Raw genomic sequence first — 17,101 nt, 5'->3', positions numbered from 1 at the left:
TTAACCTTCTCAAAGGGTCAATCTCAGCATGTAATCTCATTAACAGCTCCAGACCATTATTGTATTGCTGATAAGGGCTGAAGTCTATCTGACTCAAGAATCTGGCCTATAACCTGGACTGTGGAATTTTCTTTAGACCAGAAATATGTTTAATGAAAATATTCAGCGATATAATTATGGTATGCCATTTCTAGATTCTTAATGTGTTTTCAACAATAAAATGATAAATGATGAATAATGTTTTTGATTAATTTAACAAGAATTATTCCAAGAATTATTGAATAATGTATTAAAGGGATTTTTTGGTAAATTGATAAAATTAAAAAAAGTTCTTTCAAATTCGCAAATTTTTGTTTTAGTTATGGTATTTGTGAGGAAACAGTAATACTTAACATTTATCATGGTCTAATATAGCCATTATTTGCATCCTTTGACGATTTAAAAACCTGAAAATTATAAAGCGTTGCAACGCAAAACGATTGAATAATTTGGAGAGTTCTGTTGTTGTCGTTTAATTTTGTGAAACTACGAAGATTGTTTATATAAAGTATAAAATACGTCTTTCATACATACTTCGCAGGATGGACGAGCAGTCTAATCGGTTTTTACTACAGGACTCCGGGGGTCACTGGTTCGAGCCCTGATGCGGTCTACTTATTTTTCCTTTTATTAATTTTATTCTTGATTTTTTGGGGGCTTTTTAGATCCAATGTTTACATTTATCAATATAAAGCATTTAATGACAAACTTTAAAACATGCCAAAATCTGTAAAAAGGCCCCTTTAAGCATGAGCGCGATGATTCTCGATACTGTTAATAATCGACAAACCACTAAAACAGGTTTGTTCGAAGAACGCGCGTATGAATATTTAAAATATGTACGGATACTTCGCGTGTGGCCAGTTGACTTAATGTTTTAATTTCACTTCCATTCTTCTTTTGGTTTTCTGTTTTGTATCTATAGGTTTATGACCAGCTATATGTAATAATGTAAAATAAGCCGCGAACACTCCGCGTAACATCCACTACTGCGTGATTTTTCACAAAATGAGGAAATTCCATCAGTAACAGTATGAATGTATGATCAGTACATATTTCAACAATATACAAATACTTAGAAATATTAATAAAAATTGTTTGCTATTTCAGAAGGTGGACACTTTCAAGCTTCAAATACTGAAATGCTTATAGTATTAAATGAAATATGACCACAGATAGAATATGTCTTGTATGTGGTTTTGATTACGTTACATGTAGACTTAATATGATTGCCGATAAAGGACGCGCCATATAACGAGACTTACAACACATTGAGCACTCTGATATGATGAAGACCGGAGTTAGAGTGCTGGTGTAGTACAGGTTGCAGGATCACGTGGCTTTATGGGGTTCACAAATGGATGTTTATGGATGTAATAAAACCGGTAAGTGGACATTGTTTTTTATTTTTCCAATAACTTTTTAAAACAAATTTTCTGAAGAATTTTTACCAGTGCATAAAAGACATTTTTATGCGGTTTATAGCAATGTAAAAACATCGGAATTACTTTATTTAACAAGACTGTGTACTTGGCCAAACATTCGATATGTAATGAATTCATATAAACGCTCATGTTGTACGCGACGTGAAATGTTGTCACATATTCAGACGTATTCTTTAATGTATTATAAAATCTAACGATATCTGCATAAACTGCAAGAAAAAAAACTTTTATGAGCTACAGATTTTTTCAAACATATTTCAATAACTTGCAAAATAAACGGTGTGTTTTCATTCTTTTCATTCGTGTGTAAACCCCTGAGAACCCCATTGATCCTGCAACATGAGAACCAAGGAAGCAGAAATCGAGAGGTATAACATTAGTATTACATATTAGTATTATTGGAATTTAGTTATCTTGTTCACAATTGTAATGTAGTAAAATAAGAATGTACATGTATACATTATATTAGCATAGCACACTCAAACTAAGTTTTAAAATGTTCAAAATATAAATCTATACAGTCGTAACGCGCGTGTAAAACCCTGTTCATCGATAATATGGTAATATGGTAAATACGAATATTACTAACATATATTAATAACATATCCTTTAAAATGCATAGATACAATAGGAGGCGTATTACCTTTTGATCCTAAAGTTCCTGTCTTTAGATCCCGCGTTTTAACAATTAATAAAGATGTTTCAAACTAATAACAGTTTTGTAAGTTAAAACAGTTAACGACCTTTAAATAGATTTGCAAGCCCCTTTATCCTACGTCTAAAGTCAAAACGTTTTCGTCTGCCTTATCACCTTTGGGCAGCCGTTTTGAGTCTTCATATGAGAATTTTGATAAGGCTTTATGGTTTATAAAAACACCTATTAGTTTGAAAACTTCAATAATATTACCGGGAAACATCTCTTGAAGTTTTGGTCAACATCCATGTCTAGGTCTATTTTAGGTATAAGGTAAATGTAATTAATAAATGCAGACACTTTTGCCCGGGGAAAACAGTTATGTTGTAGTCATATTTGTGTCGCCGTTTTATATAAATACAGATAATTTAATGAACTTGCCGTTTTATATAAAAACAGATAATTTAATGAACTTGCGTACAAATTTGATCATATTTCACTAAATATATATATATATGCATTGTATATCGCAATAAAAACGAGCGAGCATATCTAAAGTGTTTGACTTTGTAATAAACAAATTCACGTTATAACCGCATGCGTGTATATCTACATGTATATCTTATAACTTTGTCTTGTACATATTATTTCAGCAAAAGTCCACCGGAAGACCTTATAAAATATCTATGTTATATATTATGACGATGATAATTTAATAAAATTATTTTCATACATTTGTCTAGCCTGGGACAATTAAACTATTGTTTACAGAGGTTTTTGTTTGATGAACACACTTTTAAGTTGTGTTAGACAATAGTTGCGTAAAGAAACGTCATGTTTTTTTTGACAGTTTGTTGTTGTTTTCAATAAATAAATAATTCTAAAATGTATACGGTAACAGTTCAAATAAACATCACATCACACTCTGTGGTCGACGGGCAGACCTATCAATTTACACGCGATTTTATTGTGTACGGAGATGACGTAATGTTAGTGTCAAAAATGACGTCATGGGATCGCAACATTATAGTTTAGAAACTATGAAGGCATGAAAAGTGACCGAACCTGTTTAATTGTCGTCATCGTTTTTGCAGGTATGTAAAAATAGACGGATAGTTTTACAAATATATTTCATTCGTTAAAACAATAGCGAAAGGGAGACTTAATAAAGACGTATTTTGTTATATCTTGGTTTGACCACTAAAGATTACCGGTAGATCTAGTTACTCGACCGTCCCTCTTTCTGCTGACCATTAACTTGCTTTTGGAATTGCATGCCGAGTCTTCGATTATATTTGTGGGAAGTTTCTACCTTATCTTCCAGAAAAATGTATATTTTAACAAAAGTTTAACGTATTCGGCGACACTGCTAGACATCTGAATGGCTGTTTGGCCGCTTATTTTTACATAGTGCAGTGTAGTGATGTTTTTTTTCTTGCAAACTTTGAAAAGATACCTCTAAAAATGGATTTGAACAAAACGGTTTTTTGTGCGTTCATTAGCGGGGATGTGATTGCCTAAAAATAAGTAAATAACTGTTAACACATAGTTTGTGGTTTACAGCTTCAAAACTTAAATGTTCACCCTTTCTTTAACTTCATGCAAGTTTGCAGCTGACAAATCAGGTCAGTTTAAATAGTCCGTTGTATTTTTACCATTACCATTTTGTTATTATATAAAGCAAAACAGAGAGAAAATGTTTTATTTAAATATGCATATAAATTCTATTATTGTTTCATAATGATAAGTAAAACGCACTTCATATATAGGGAAATTCGTGACAAACGGAAATAATGTATAAATATTCTCTAAAACTGTTAGTTTTGATCATTTTCGATATTATTGATAAATGTTTAAATAACACTCCGCATTTTGACTCGGTACTCGGTCGCTAAATCGTTAAGGAAAGACACAATGGACTATCAATAAACGTTGATAACACAGCATTGCTTTCAAGATGATGAAACAAAAAAATACCGAAATAATATAGTTTCATGATAAGACGGAAAGCGTTACATTTTCTAACTACAAATATTTGCCGTACTTGTTCAGTCGGTATGTAAATCGTTATTGAAAGACTAAATAGGCTACCGAAAAATTGCCAGTTTTCTTTATATAACACAGTTTGACTTTAATTTTCTATCGGAAAGTATTGTGCTAAGATGTTTAATTTAAAAGTAAAAAAAATATTTTAATAAACACGCGTCATGCGAAAATGGGTCTTATATCATATGCGGCTAGCGTAGCTTTGGTCCAGCCTTCGCATCTGACAGGAGATACCTAACGAGACCACGAAACCTTGCGTGATTTTTTTTAGTCTCCTGTTCAGACTGCGCAACTGCGGCTAGCCAACGCGACATAATACCCATGTTCGCATGACACGGCTCTAAAAGTATGATTTTAATGCGTCAAAAAAATCTGCGTGTTATTCGAATATAAGTATACCATGCTTCGATGGTGAAAAAATAAACTCTTCATAAGTAGTGTGCGTACACACATGATGTGATCCCCCGTAGTACAATTTTTATTTACGAACATTCACATGTGGTTTGAATACACGTGCAATTAATAACAATCAAATATGCGGTGAATTTGCGACTAACAAATGACAAAAAACAGCAACAACAATTAAAACTTTTCTGATTAATTTAATTATTGTAAACTTTTTTTTCTAACTTAATTCAAAGTTATGATAATAAATTTAAGCGTTTCCGATCGACACAATCGCCAGTCGCGATGGAATCTGTCAGCTGGCGATTACAGTTGTAACAGTTAAAGAACATGATGATTGTTAAAAAAAAAAACAAGGTTACTCTATAAATGTAAAAGTATTCTCTAGTAAAAAAGAGCTCGGTCAACTGGAGCGTGCACGTCGCGACCGGGCGAAAAACGCTGCAGAAGATTTTCTTGAAGATTCCGAAGAATCAATCAACGGAATGGTTATTGTCCGTAGGTGAATAGGCTAGTGGTTTCACTACATCGTCTGAGGAGGGTCGGGTATTAAACTTCAGCATGCGGCTCTGTAAATCAAGCGAGTACCGTCATCCCTCGACCCAGACGTGCTCTACCACCGACTTGGCTTACTCCCAGAACTTGGTAGCATCGCCAAAAGGAATGGTAATTGTCCATAGGTGGATCGTGGTTTTAAGAGGGTCGGGAGCAGGGGAGGCGGAAACGTCGAGGACGGACGGGGCGAACATACAGGCCAGGATTTCGAGAGGGTGGCACAATGAAGATAATGCAAGTGTCCCAGGATGGCGGTTCTCAGAACGCTAAAAGTGCTAGGGAAACCATTCTGGATTTCGGATCGACGGCTTGTGGCGTCTAGAGAGTTCATTAAAGCGACGCAGAGCGCGAGAAGCGGAAAAATGCCTTATTTTATTGTCAGCAATCACCTGGCGGAGTAACCTTGTCCTTGTAAGGGCAACCTTACATCATTTGCCACCGTTCACATGTCTATTTGGAGTAATTTAATAGTAATTTAGTAGTTATATAGTCATTTATGATAAAACTTTTAAATCGGAATAAATGCACGCGATAAGAAAGTATTGGCCCATTTAAACTTTAGAACAAATACGTTGTTGAACGACTTTAACATTGCAGCAGATGGTACGTTAATAAAAATATTGGTGACGGGTGGGAGAGTAGAGGAGTAACACGTTAATGTCAGTTCATGAAAATGAATAAAAATCAAATGGAAATACATTAAATGATGCATTTAATTGCAGACAACAAATATTAAATATGTTTTAATGTCGTTTGATTGAGAATTTAATACAACTTAGATATACGTTGTATTTCCTTTTTCATCTTTGTAATCAAATGTGGAGTTTGTGTGAATCCTGTATAAAATTATGATAGTTTTTAAATCAGTGTCATTTTCCTCCTTAATGTTCAAAGTCTCACGAATGTAGACAATTACAAGTAAATAACATTGGTGTTTGCATTTCTCGTGGCCGTTTGATTGGCCTACTTAAAAGGTCGATTCATGTCCTGTGACTGTAAGTAATATTCAATACATTAAAAGTGCGAACAACTGCAGTGCCTTCAGCGCTTTGACTATCCTTTATATAACACAGGTAGTTTGGATATGATTACAAGCTTGTACTAAAACTGCTTCTACTAGCAATAAAAGGTAATGTGATACTTTTCTAGGATGGCTAGTCAATGTGTCTTCAGCTGCAAGCTTAATAAACAATCGGCAAGGAGAACGCGGCCTCAACTCCAGTGACGTCAATCAAGCGGATCACGTAATATCTCGCAATGATGGAGGACACGACGGCACACGAAAGTTGACAAACAATCAACGAAAAGATGGGTCTACTATTCAACAACCGGAAGTTGATAACGAAAGCTCTGCGCGTGAGCGACGTTGGGCAGACTATGATCCTAACTATGACTGGGAAAATGGCGGGAAGGATTACGTTGTTCCGGTTGGTATTTTATGTTGATGTTGTGTTGTTATTTTTTGGGAAGATGACATAACCTCTAAAAAGACAAACTTAATTATCATAAAAACATCTTTTAATACCAATTTGTATTATGATTCCCAGTGGCTTCAAGGGAACTATATGTGGATAAAAATGCCCGGGTTCAAACATTAGGAAATAACATTGAAAGTTATCGATCAATTATATAGTTTCAAACATTCAATGGAACGACTTTCCAAGGTTCACAACATATTTATTTTATAATCGGATCGTCAACTATGACGGACTCAAATTTCGTGAAATGACGTTATTATTTATACGCTTTATTAAACTATTAATCATGCAAAATATCCATTTAATCTTTTTAAACGCATATACATTGAAAGAAACGCACTACGTTCAAATAACACGATGTCCCCTCGTTAAATAACTGTATTATATACTTTTTACAACCTCGTGATCATGAGAAAAAGTTCTTCGCTCGAGGCATGTGGCATGTACTTCTCTAAAAGTCTGATCAAGCGTGAATAAAAATGAATAACATTATTCTGTAGCATTTTATGTTCGATTTCATAATGCTATTCGGGGTGTGAGACAGCCGATCATTTTGTCTGAAAAATAATTATGCCATCATTTTACGACGACGTGATACAGCTTTCGTTGATCAGTCAGTGGCTCGACGTGCAAACCATATTGAAAATGAGTTAATCCATCAAAATATTGCGTTTTGAAACAAATGCATATCATAAGTGGTATCATTCTGAATTAATCGGTTCATTGTATTGGTTAGAGACAGGCTTGTGAGAAAACTTAAAATTGTGTGTACATTTTTTCTATACTGTAATATACACAACAAACGATTGTTATCATTTATCGATACCAACCGATGCTTATATTCTTCAAAATATTGTCCGTAAAGAGAATTTGAATATTGACATAAATTAAGGTGTTATGTCTCAGCTTGTGACTAAAAAGTAACGCATTCATTTCAAAAAATCAATTAATAGAAAATCAACAATTCATGTTTGTAAAAAGCAGATGTCCGTGCATTGTTAAAATTAATATAGTTTAGCAACATGTTATTTAGAAATACTCACTTAAAAGAATTCCTCATTAGTTTTAAATTATATTGAAATTATATTGAACATTTCGTTTTAAATGTCGTCCTTTGGAACCTGATAGAGTCAGATTTACATTTATGTTATACTTAACAATATTTTAATAAAAAAAAATAAATATATATATATATATATATATATATATATATATATATATATATATATATATATATAATTAAGTTCATTTTATTAACGATACAAAAAATTTGAAATGTAAAATACCCATCGTAAAGAAATACATCCTGAAATTATACACTGTGCTAGATGGATGACAATTTTAAAGCAAAAACGAAGATACACAAAAGCATCAGCAAAAGACTTTTTGGTTGTGATCGATTTCATATAACTAATAGCTTCAATTTGAATTTTCATGTTTTGAATTCACAAACCGAATTGGTGGGTCCGAAACTTAAATCTCTAATAATGCATCGCCTTATCACACAACAAACGACAACACAAAATGTACTTTTTCCAACCTTTATATAGGGTATGGCGCGAAAAAGAAAAGAGACAAAGTTCGAAAAATTTGCCAAGGAGTGGCAGAAGAATTCTATCAAGTACATCTTCCTGTTTTCGTTCCTTTGCATGATCGTCTGCTGCTGTCTCGCCTGCTGCAAGCGCTTATGCGTGAGGACCTACGAGGTCGTCTGCTTTCATTGCCGAGACTGGCGCGACCTCTGCCTCAACCGGGATCCCAGTAGGTGACGCGTGTATGTTGAATTGTGACATAACATGTTTTAGCCACGCGGTAGTGTATTATCTCTCGACCTAAATGTGTTAAGGTTAACATTTGCCACACGTGTTGTTTTATTTAATTGATGATGAACGTAGAACGTATCACTTAGAAACGTATGTTGACACAATTGTAGTCCCTCAGAAAGTTAAAATTTATAAATCAATGCAATAGGATGTTATATATGTGTGCTCTGGCAGCAAGCATTTTGGACGTTTCGCGGCTTTGGCCGTCGACGTTTCCTTTCCATTTTCTTACGTCACGTGATGTCAGGAATGCGCAAATCGTTTCTCAATAAAGCACCATCGCATGGTGTCTATTCTAAGAAAGTTGGTCATGCAGTTTCACTATATCTCAAGAAATGTATTATGTGTCATGCAAACACATATTGCATATCAACAAAGTTTCAAATCACATACACTATGGGCCGTGCTCTCTGGGGGTTTAATGCATGTGCGTAGTGTCGTCCCAGATAAGCCGGTGCAGTCCGCACAGGCTTATCTGGGACGACACTTTCCGCTACAATGATACGTTTCGTTTCAAGAAAGTCTCTTCTAAGCAACACTCTAGTGTAGGCGGAAAGTGTCGTTCCTGATTAGCCTGTGCAGACTACACAGGCTAATCTTGGACGACTTTACGCACATGCATTAAACCCCATTTTCACAGAGCACAACCCAGATGTATTTGAATTGTATTGCATATCATAAATAACCCACATTAAATAATAACTTTTCACAGCAACCGTTATTGTGTATCCTTATAATCAAGTATATTTCCAACTTAAACATACAGGAAAAAATATATTTATTAAACAGGACTTCCCATGCTATGTTTATTTCTTAATAAAATATACTGAACTGTTTAAAATAAAAGTGATAATTAAAAAGTTCAATGCTTAAACTTATACGTTTTAAAATGCGTAACAGACTGAATTGCACAGATTATAAACATAACAGAGTTTTGGATAATTTCAATAGCATTAAATTAAAAAGTTTAATGCTGAAACTTATATGTTTGAAAATGCGTAACATACTGAATTACACAGATTGTAAACACAACAGAGTTGCGAATACTTTCTTGTCTCACTGTTTGCAACATAGCAGCTGTTCATTAGGTGAGGAATGTAAACGTGTCGTGTTTTATATACTGTTCCCTCTATACATAAATTAAAGTGAAACGTTTCCGTTTTTAGTCCGCTTAGTTCGCACAGAAAAAGGATGCCCTTATGTTGTCATTCATGTCTATATATTATAGACAGTTTATTTTAACAGCATTTGATATCTTTAATTGAGACTAGCATTTAAGCTTCCAATAAGTTTTGAGGAAGCTTACAAAAGCTGTTCACATCGCTAGCTGCAGATACCATGATGTAAATTTATGTCCGATTGCCTTCAAAAGTACATGTACTTTTATATTGCGAAAACAATTAAATATTGACAATTAAACGTCATTTTAATGATCACAGTATTTCAGACAGACTGTTCTTCTCGATGTTATATTGTAAATGCAATTGACTGCGACAGAAACTCGTTTTTTTCTTTGGACTTCAACTATGGACATCGATAATTTCCGTTTAATTAATTAATATTTGTTCTTACGTTGTTGATGAAAATAGGAAAATCCCTTCTCACCCGAGCTACTTCTTAGATAAGCTGGTATTTTTCATCGTATTCATACATAGTTGGACACAAATAACTTCTGTTAAATTACTGTAATATCATATTAGTAAATGACATATTGAGTGATATCTTTATAATCTTAAAAAAATAGCTTAATACGTTTGCATATTCCAGCTTACATACGTGCGCGCCAGTTTGCGGACGACTATGGAATCAAACTGGACTACGACCAGTACAAGAAAATCAAAAAGTCCTACGAAGAGGGGCTTAAAAAACAAGGCTACGGCAGTAAAATTGACCTGTCCGGCCGAGGGATGAAAGGCGCTGGGCGTTAAAACTTGTTTGTTTGATTAATGTAAACGGGAAGCGATGTACTGGCTATTTAGCACCGGGGTGCGTTTTGTAATATATGCAATCAATGAACATAAGCACTGTGGTTGCCACGAGACCGCCACGCAGCTGACTGGTGGTTGCAATGCCAAGAATTGTAAGTTGCATAAGGTCAAACAAAAACAGATAACTGATTGTATTTGATTTGCCTCTATAGTTGATCATGATCAGGATTCCTGTTCCTAATCTGTGAGAGGTATGCGTAGAACTGTACTAACTTGTGCTGGACTCGTCGATATTTGTACTGTTAATGATATTGGAAACTGATACCAAACAACGTACTAGGACCTGAACACGTATTTTCAAAGCTCGCAAGAGAAAGCTTAAAGAAATTCCATTAGTGCATAAACATTCATTAAGTCGCTCACTATTTTGTGTTCATGTCTGTTTAATGGAAATACATATTTATAGACTGGTTAATATTGTTTTATGCTTTAAGTTTAAAACATTGACATTCATATACAAGATACTTAGATAAAAACAATCTGTACAGAACACTTTAAGCTGGCATTTCAATAATTAGCTGTGTGACCGATGGGCCTCAATGACAAGCTTCTTACATAAATGTTTAAATAGCCCGTATTTAAGGGAATATTTCAGGTCTCATCTTCAATAAAGAATCAAATGCTCTCTGCTAGTATCATTATGAAACAATATTTTATTTTCAGCAACATTAATAAGATAAATGAATTCGAATTTGCAAGTATTTAACCACGCAATAACTAGACACGCAATATTATGTTCGTACTAGTTCTGCACAGGTATTTTCTTTAATTGAACTTCAATTGCATTTACTATTAAATTGTTGTTCTTTGTGCATTACGAAAAAAGAAACAACTTAAATTCGCAGGAACATTTGATTGGAAGTATGCACTTAAGTGAGTCTGAAGTTTAGACTTTCCTGAGGACCCATATGGGTGCCCTCCTAACAGCAAACACAGCTCTAGTGAGTGTGTATTTCGAAGTTTATAAGGCCTTTCCTCGCCTTGAGGCTGCATGAGGGTTAGGGTTAGGCACCACTACCTTATCCGTCGGGAGCGGAGATTCAACTCGATTCGCCTGGGTTATAAGCGCGTGTACCAACCACTGGGCTAAATGAAAAAATATCATCTCAGTCCGTGAATTGTAGTATGTATAGAATACATACATTCGCGTCTTCTACCATCAATAAGCGCACATACATCTGTGTCATCTGGATGATATGCGATTCAATTGATCACAACTACTTCTGATTAGTATTGTTAACATTCTTACCACTGCATATACAGCAAATACCACGCTTAGTAAATAGTATAGATATCATAGTTTTACTTACCCCTGAATTGAAGTAAGATTTCTATAACAAAGCCTGATATTATTTGTTATTTCACGCCAATAATAATTCACGAAAGCATAACTGTTACTTTGACGATGAGCTGTATATGTTTAAGTCGCAAATAACTGTTCTTTTCTATAAGTTCATCCGTATTCTTAGCGTTAGCTGGGTTGTTTGCACTTCTGGGCCAACGGAATATCCTGTAGCGGTCCATAACAATTAAAGATCATCGTGTCCACAGATGTCGCTTCAGAACCCTGTTAGCGTAATTGTGGCGTGAAAGTACAATTGTTAATTGCAGGTAATCCGTATACTAAGCGAAGGCGTTGGTACGTCTGCGCACAGAAAAAGCCCGGAAAGGTCTTTAAACTGTTGATCCTCGTGTCCACAGATGTCGCTTCAGAACCCTGTTAGCGTAATTGTGGCATGAAAGTACAATTGTTAATTGCAGGTAATCCGTATACTAAGCGAGGGCATTGGTACGTCTGCGCACGGAAATAGCCCGGAAAGGTCTTTAAACTGTTGATCATCGAGTCCACAGGCGATGCTTCTTAACTACTGACATTTAAAAAAAAATCTAAAATTTAAAAATGCTCCATATGTTATCAATCATGCCAAATCATTTTATTCTTTTTTAATGTATGTCAGCATTTGCTCCTGTAAGTTGGTATCACAATATTTTGGTAAATTAAGATATACTTAACATACGATATTGTTCCAATAGCAATATATATTTTGTGAGGGTATAGGATAACCCGGAGGAAACCTGACCTGTCTGGTATGGTGACCAACATTCAAATGAACGTGAATCGGGATCGGGGATGAAACCCGAGTCGTCTAGGCAAAAGCGTGTGTCAATACAACCGCACGATCCGGATGGCCGAATTGTTTTGTATTTGAACGGTCAATAACATTGGTTTAATAGTTTCTTTTACCGCGCCTGAGTTCAGCAATTTGCTTGAAAGTGCCTAAATGCTTCGCCCGGTAAAGGCTATCTATTCGTCATAAACACTCATCAATTATTATATAATATCTAAAGTACGTTTATTTACGATAATGTTCGACTCCAAATTGCGTCCATTACATACAGAATTTGCCGTTTAAACATAGATTGTCCATGTGTAGAGAATTCTATGATGTAAATCAGGGCGCGGACACCGTAAATATTTGTTAACTGTTAAACCGCATTTAGTTATGTAATTAATCGTTTGAAATTTGGGAACAATGTACGTGTAAACACGAGAAAAAAGTCCTTCACCGTTATGTATAGTTTAATTAACAGTTTATTTATTTCTTGTTCGCTTTATGTAAAGTTCAGGTTTTGCGACACAGTACTTTATATTTTCAGTTAAAACAATCCTCATTGTAAATTGCTTGACAAAACACATCCGTTTCTTGATCTGTTTGATAAATTAAGGCCGAACTATAGCATCTTCATCTACGCCACTCGCTTGCTTTGGTAATTTGATTCATTTAGAAGGTAAACACGCATGCAGCGAATGCAACGGCTAAAGTTTTTACATGCCATAAACGTTGATTGCATGTCATAGAGCTAAAAGTTATAATTAATCAAATAAATGCAAGTTTTAATATACATGTAAATGCACTGTTAAAATTAGGTTAGTTGTGCACTTCGATTAAAATGATGTTGTAAAGGGTAAAAATTCCGACTGAGGCATTCAGTAAAGAGAGCTTTCAATTTGAAAACCATTAAATTGGAGTTCATAATCACACTGAACTGTTTATTCCTTTACCAAAGGTCTTAAAAAGACAATGTTTTTGACAAAAACTACCCTTCCCCCCGACGAAATACAATGATGACTAGTAGTTTTGGTGCCCGTTCAGCAAAATTGCACTTCCGTAACCAAAAAGTCTTGCTCACAGACGCTTTGCCAATCATGAAAGTAGCATCAGGCAACAAACTGCGTATCCTCAATGCTTCTGTTTAACCCATTTAGTGTTTCAGAATTGTGAAAGGGTTTCTTGAACATACCTTCAAACTATCGCCACATCACTTATTTAAGCTGTTTATGAATACTTATGAATACTTATTGACTGAGTAGCGTATAAGCATGTGTACAAACATTTTTCAATATTATTTACTGTTAAAAACCAGGATTTCTAAGAAGACATTCAGCTTTCTATAGACTTATTTATATATTTGATTAGATATCCATTGACGACAAGAATCTGAATTGTAGGATATGCTTTGATATATCTAAGGCTTTTTACCGAGTTTGGCAACAAGTTCTTTACTTCAAGCGTAAACAACATAGTATAGGAGGAAATATACTACATTGGACGGAAAGTTACTTGTGTAACCATACCCAAAAGTATGTGTCTGTTCAGCAAAGGTTCAGTGATTTAAAGTAAGTGCCGGTGTTCCTCAGATCACAGTATTAGGACCCTTGATTTTTCCTGATTTATGTTAGTGAAACTGTAGACAATCGTCTAAGTAGTATCCGTCTGTTTGATGAGTATACATATTTATCATTATATTACTACATCTACATTAGCTAATCTCGATGGAATATTGAACCATGACCTCAGCCCAATTAAAGAATGGTCTTAACGATGGCCAGTCGATTTTAATATACACAAACTGAAGCAATTTTATTTTGACCACAAAATAATATTCCTTTACCTAAATGACTTTTTTTCAATGTACCCGAAAAAATTGTCGATAATCATTTGCATATTGGTCTGATGTTAAGAATCATTTGAAAAATGGAACAAATACATTATGCGTCAAGTTGAGAACAAACTCTTTAAAAAATGCAATAGCAAAATATACCTCACCACACGAGGCCATTACAAGAATACGCGTGCCTTCAATGGGGGGCGGTTGCACATTACGACAAGGATCTATTAGAAAAAGAATCCAAAATGTAGCCAAGCGTATAGTCACAGTCTTAAAGCGGGTATATACGATTTTGTCAAATATTTATGAATTTATACAAACTGTGTAAAAAAATATTATATATATATTTCAATATAAATTAAAATAAAAGTTAAGAAGAACATGTGTCGAAAATTGCGAAATAAGCCAGATATTTAATTCTAAAATTGAAAACGGCTGTACAGCCGAATTCGCCAGCATGTATACCATACATGTACGATGTGCATCTAAACTTACGAGGGGTGTTTCAGAAGTTCATGGATTTTCGCTATAACTTTCATTTGGTAACATAAATGGACAAACAAAAAGCATGTTAAGAATATTTCGTCCTTTCCAAATATACTCTCCAAATATCATGGAAATACATAAAACAATAAATATATATCAGAAATTTAAACATGTGCACAATGCGCACACCGACGCATGTGTAACGTTTCTGTTCAACGTCAATGACGTTATGAAGCTAACAACTGTCAAATCTTTTCCACATAATCACCTCCAACGCGAATGCACTTTATGTGTCGGGAAATCCACTTGTCAAAAGTGTCTCTATACCAGTCAGCGTCAAAAGACGACACGATTCGCTTTGCTGCAACTGTAAGTTCCTGTTTACTTGCAAAGCAAATACCGCGCAACTGTGATTTAACTTCCGGGAAGACGCGGAAGTCCGTAGGGGCCAAATCCGGGCTGTAAGGAGGACTTAGGCGCTGTAACGTGAAATTAGCCGTTAATTCTGTTTATCAACGACATTTAAACCAAATTTAAATTCGCGTAACGCTCATACTTATAATAATATACACGCTTGCGCCGCATGTCGTTACTGAGGTCTCTATGGCAACGCGTTTCAAACGCGCTTTATGGAATTCATGCATTTTAGCTTATATATAAAGTCCGTGATAATTGGTTTGTATAATATGTTAATTTCATTGACTTTTACCAGCAAACTAATAAGTTATAGCGAAATCCACGAACTTCTAGAACACCCCTCGTAGTTTAACGGTTTATAATACAAAGACGAATGCTTCGGTTATTGTAGGAAAATATGTACGTCACTATCGGCTCGGGGCGCTAATTTGTCTTTGCTGCATTTTATGAAATTCGGCTTTAATGTATAATTTTTCTTGCCTATTTTGTGTTATTGTAACATATTTAATCAATATATGACAATTAAACACATATACCCGCTTTAATGATAAACGCCTCACTAAGAAATCTTTAAACTAAGAATAATAAACAGGACTTGGTTTTATAACTATAATTTTTATTATTATTATAAGTAGAATTATTATTATTATTATTAGTAGTAGTAGTAGAAGTAGTAGTAGAAGTAGTAGTAGTAGAAGTTGTAGCAGTAGTAGTAGTAGTAGTAGTAGTAGTAGTAGTAGTAGTAGTAGTAGTAGTAGTAGTAGTAGTAGTAGTAGTAGTAGTAGTAGTAGTAGTAGTAGTAGTAGTAGTAGTAGTAGTAGTAGTAGTAGTAGTAGTAGTAGTAGTAGTAGTAGTAGTAGTAGTAGTAGTAGAGTAGTAGTAGTAGTAGTAGTAGTAGTAGTAGTAGTAGTAGTAGTAGTAGTAGTAGTAGTAGTAGTAGTAGTAGTAGTCGTAGTAGTAGTAGTAGTAGTAGTAGTAGTAGTAGTAGTAGTAGTAGTAGTAGTAGTAATGGTAGTAGTAGTGGTAGTGGTAGAGGTTGCAGTTGTAGTGGCGATGGCGGTGGTGGTGGCGGTTGTTACAGAAGGCGATTTTCTGCTATAAATACCCCGACTTTTGCAGTTATTCGAGACCCCTCCGTATTTTTTTTATTTGTATCCCCTATGTTGCATAGATTTGTGTCAATACATTTCGTTGCTAAAACAATTTTTATCATATATTTAAAATAAGAAAGTATAAACATTACTGCTTTAATTAGAACTATTTCCTTGAGAAATTATACCAAATAATTGTTAAAAATAAATTAAATAAGATATATAGAATATACTAAGTTATATAATAAAACAATAATACGTTTACTTAGTATCAAGGGAGGTTGGGAAATTTGTTTAAACCAGCACTTAAACCAGTTTGCGGGCTAAGAGAGAGACGGACAGGCTATCGTGATGAACGGTGGTTAACGGTGGTTAAAACCTATTGCAATCTCCGGTAGGGGACTAAAACGTCCAGATGCAACAATTTGCTATTTCTCTATAAGGAAAACGTTACAAAAGAGGCACCATACATTCATATGTTTAATTTGAGTGTGTAATGGATTTATTTTAATTAATAAAATCCAATTCTGCATCCTGCTGATATGAATAACAATAAACTGTATTCACTCTAAAATTATGCATAACGTTGATCAACACATGTAATACATCGCGACCCGTTTGTTTGTATACATGTATTTGGCCTTAATAAAAGCCTATACTTAAAACCAGAACTACCTCATTCAAAGTATGCATAAAAGCGTGTGTACATTTTGTGCGTGGGCCATTTGATCCGCAAATATATT

General features: G+C 34.6%; 1 protein-coding gene across 3 annotated transcripts; it reads left to right on the top strand.

Moving 5' to 3' along the window:
* Positions 1–3,076: 3,076 nt before the first annotated feature.
* LOC127848292 (uncharacterized) lies at positions 3,077–12,868 on the top strand. 3 transcript variants are annotated; one of them, XR_008034441.1, is made up of 5 exons: positions 3,077–3,212; positions 6,274–6,551; positions 8,153–8,363; positions 10,193–10,505; positions 12,175–12,868. XR_008034441.1 is itself a non-coding variant. In XM_052380667.1 (4 exons), the coding sequence occupies exons 1-4, from the start codon at positions 3,167–3,169 to the stop codon at positions 10,351–10,353; spliced, it is 696 nt and encodes a 231-aa protein (XP_052236627.1). In that variant the 5' UTR covers positions 3,077–3,166; the 3' UTR covers positions 10,354–10,828. The 3 variants fall into 3 exon arrangements, 1 of the variants encoding a protein (XP_052236627.1); XR_008034442.1 differs by lacking the exon at positions 12,175–12,868 and adding an exon at positions 12,025–12,140; XM_052380667.1 differs by lacking the exon at positions 12,175–12,868 and having other exon boundaries at positions 10,193–10,828.
* The last annotated feature ends 4,233 nt before the right edge of the window (positions 12,869–17,101 follow it).

This window comes from Dreissena polymorpha, chromosome 10 (genome assembly GCF_020536995.1).
Source record: "Dreissena polymorpha isolate Duluth1 chromosome 10, UMN_Dpol_1.0, whole genome shotgun sequence".
In the NCBI taxonomy this organism is placed as follows: domain Eukaryota; kingdom Metazoa; phylum Mollusca; class Bivalvia; order Myida; family Dreissenidae; genus Dreissena; species Dreissena polymorpha.
This window is presented reverse-complemented; position numbering and strand designations above follow the sequence as displayed.

What these genes read in the sequence shown, in the direction of transcription:
- LOC127848292 (XM_052380667.1), top strand. Translation starts at nt 3,167, where the DNA reads ATGAAAAGTGACCGAACCTGTTTAATTGTCGTCATCGTTTTTGCAG. An exon ending in TGTCGTCATCGTTTTTGCAG is followed by an intron (nt 3,213 to 6,273) that starts GTATGTAAAAAT and finishes ATACTTTTCTAG; the next exon opens with GATGGCTAGTCAATGTGTCT. An exon ending in CTGCCTCAACCGGGATCCCA is followed by an intron (nt 8,364 to 10,192) that starts GTAGGTGACGCG and finishes TGCATATTCCAG; the next exon opens with CTTACATACGTGCGCGCCAG.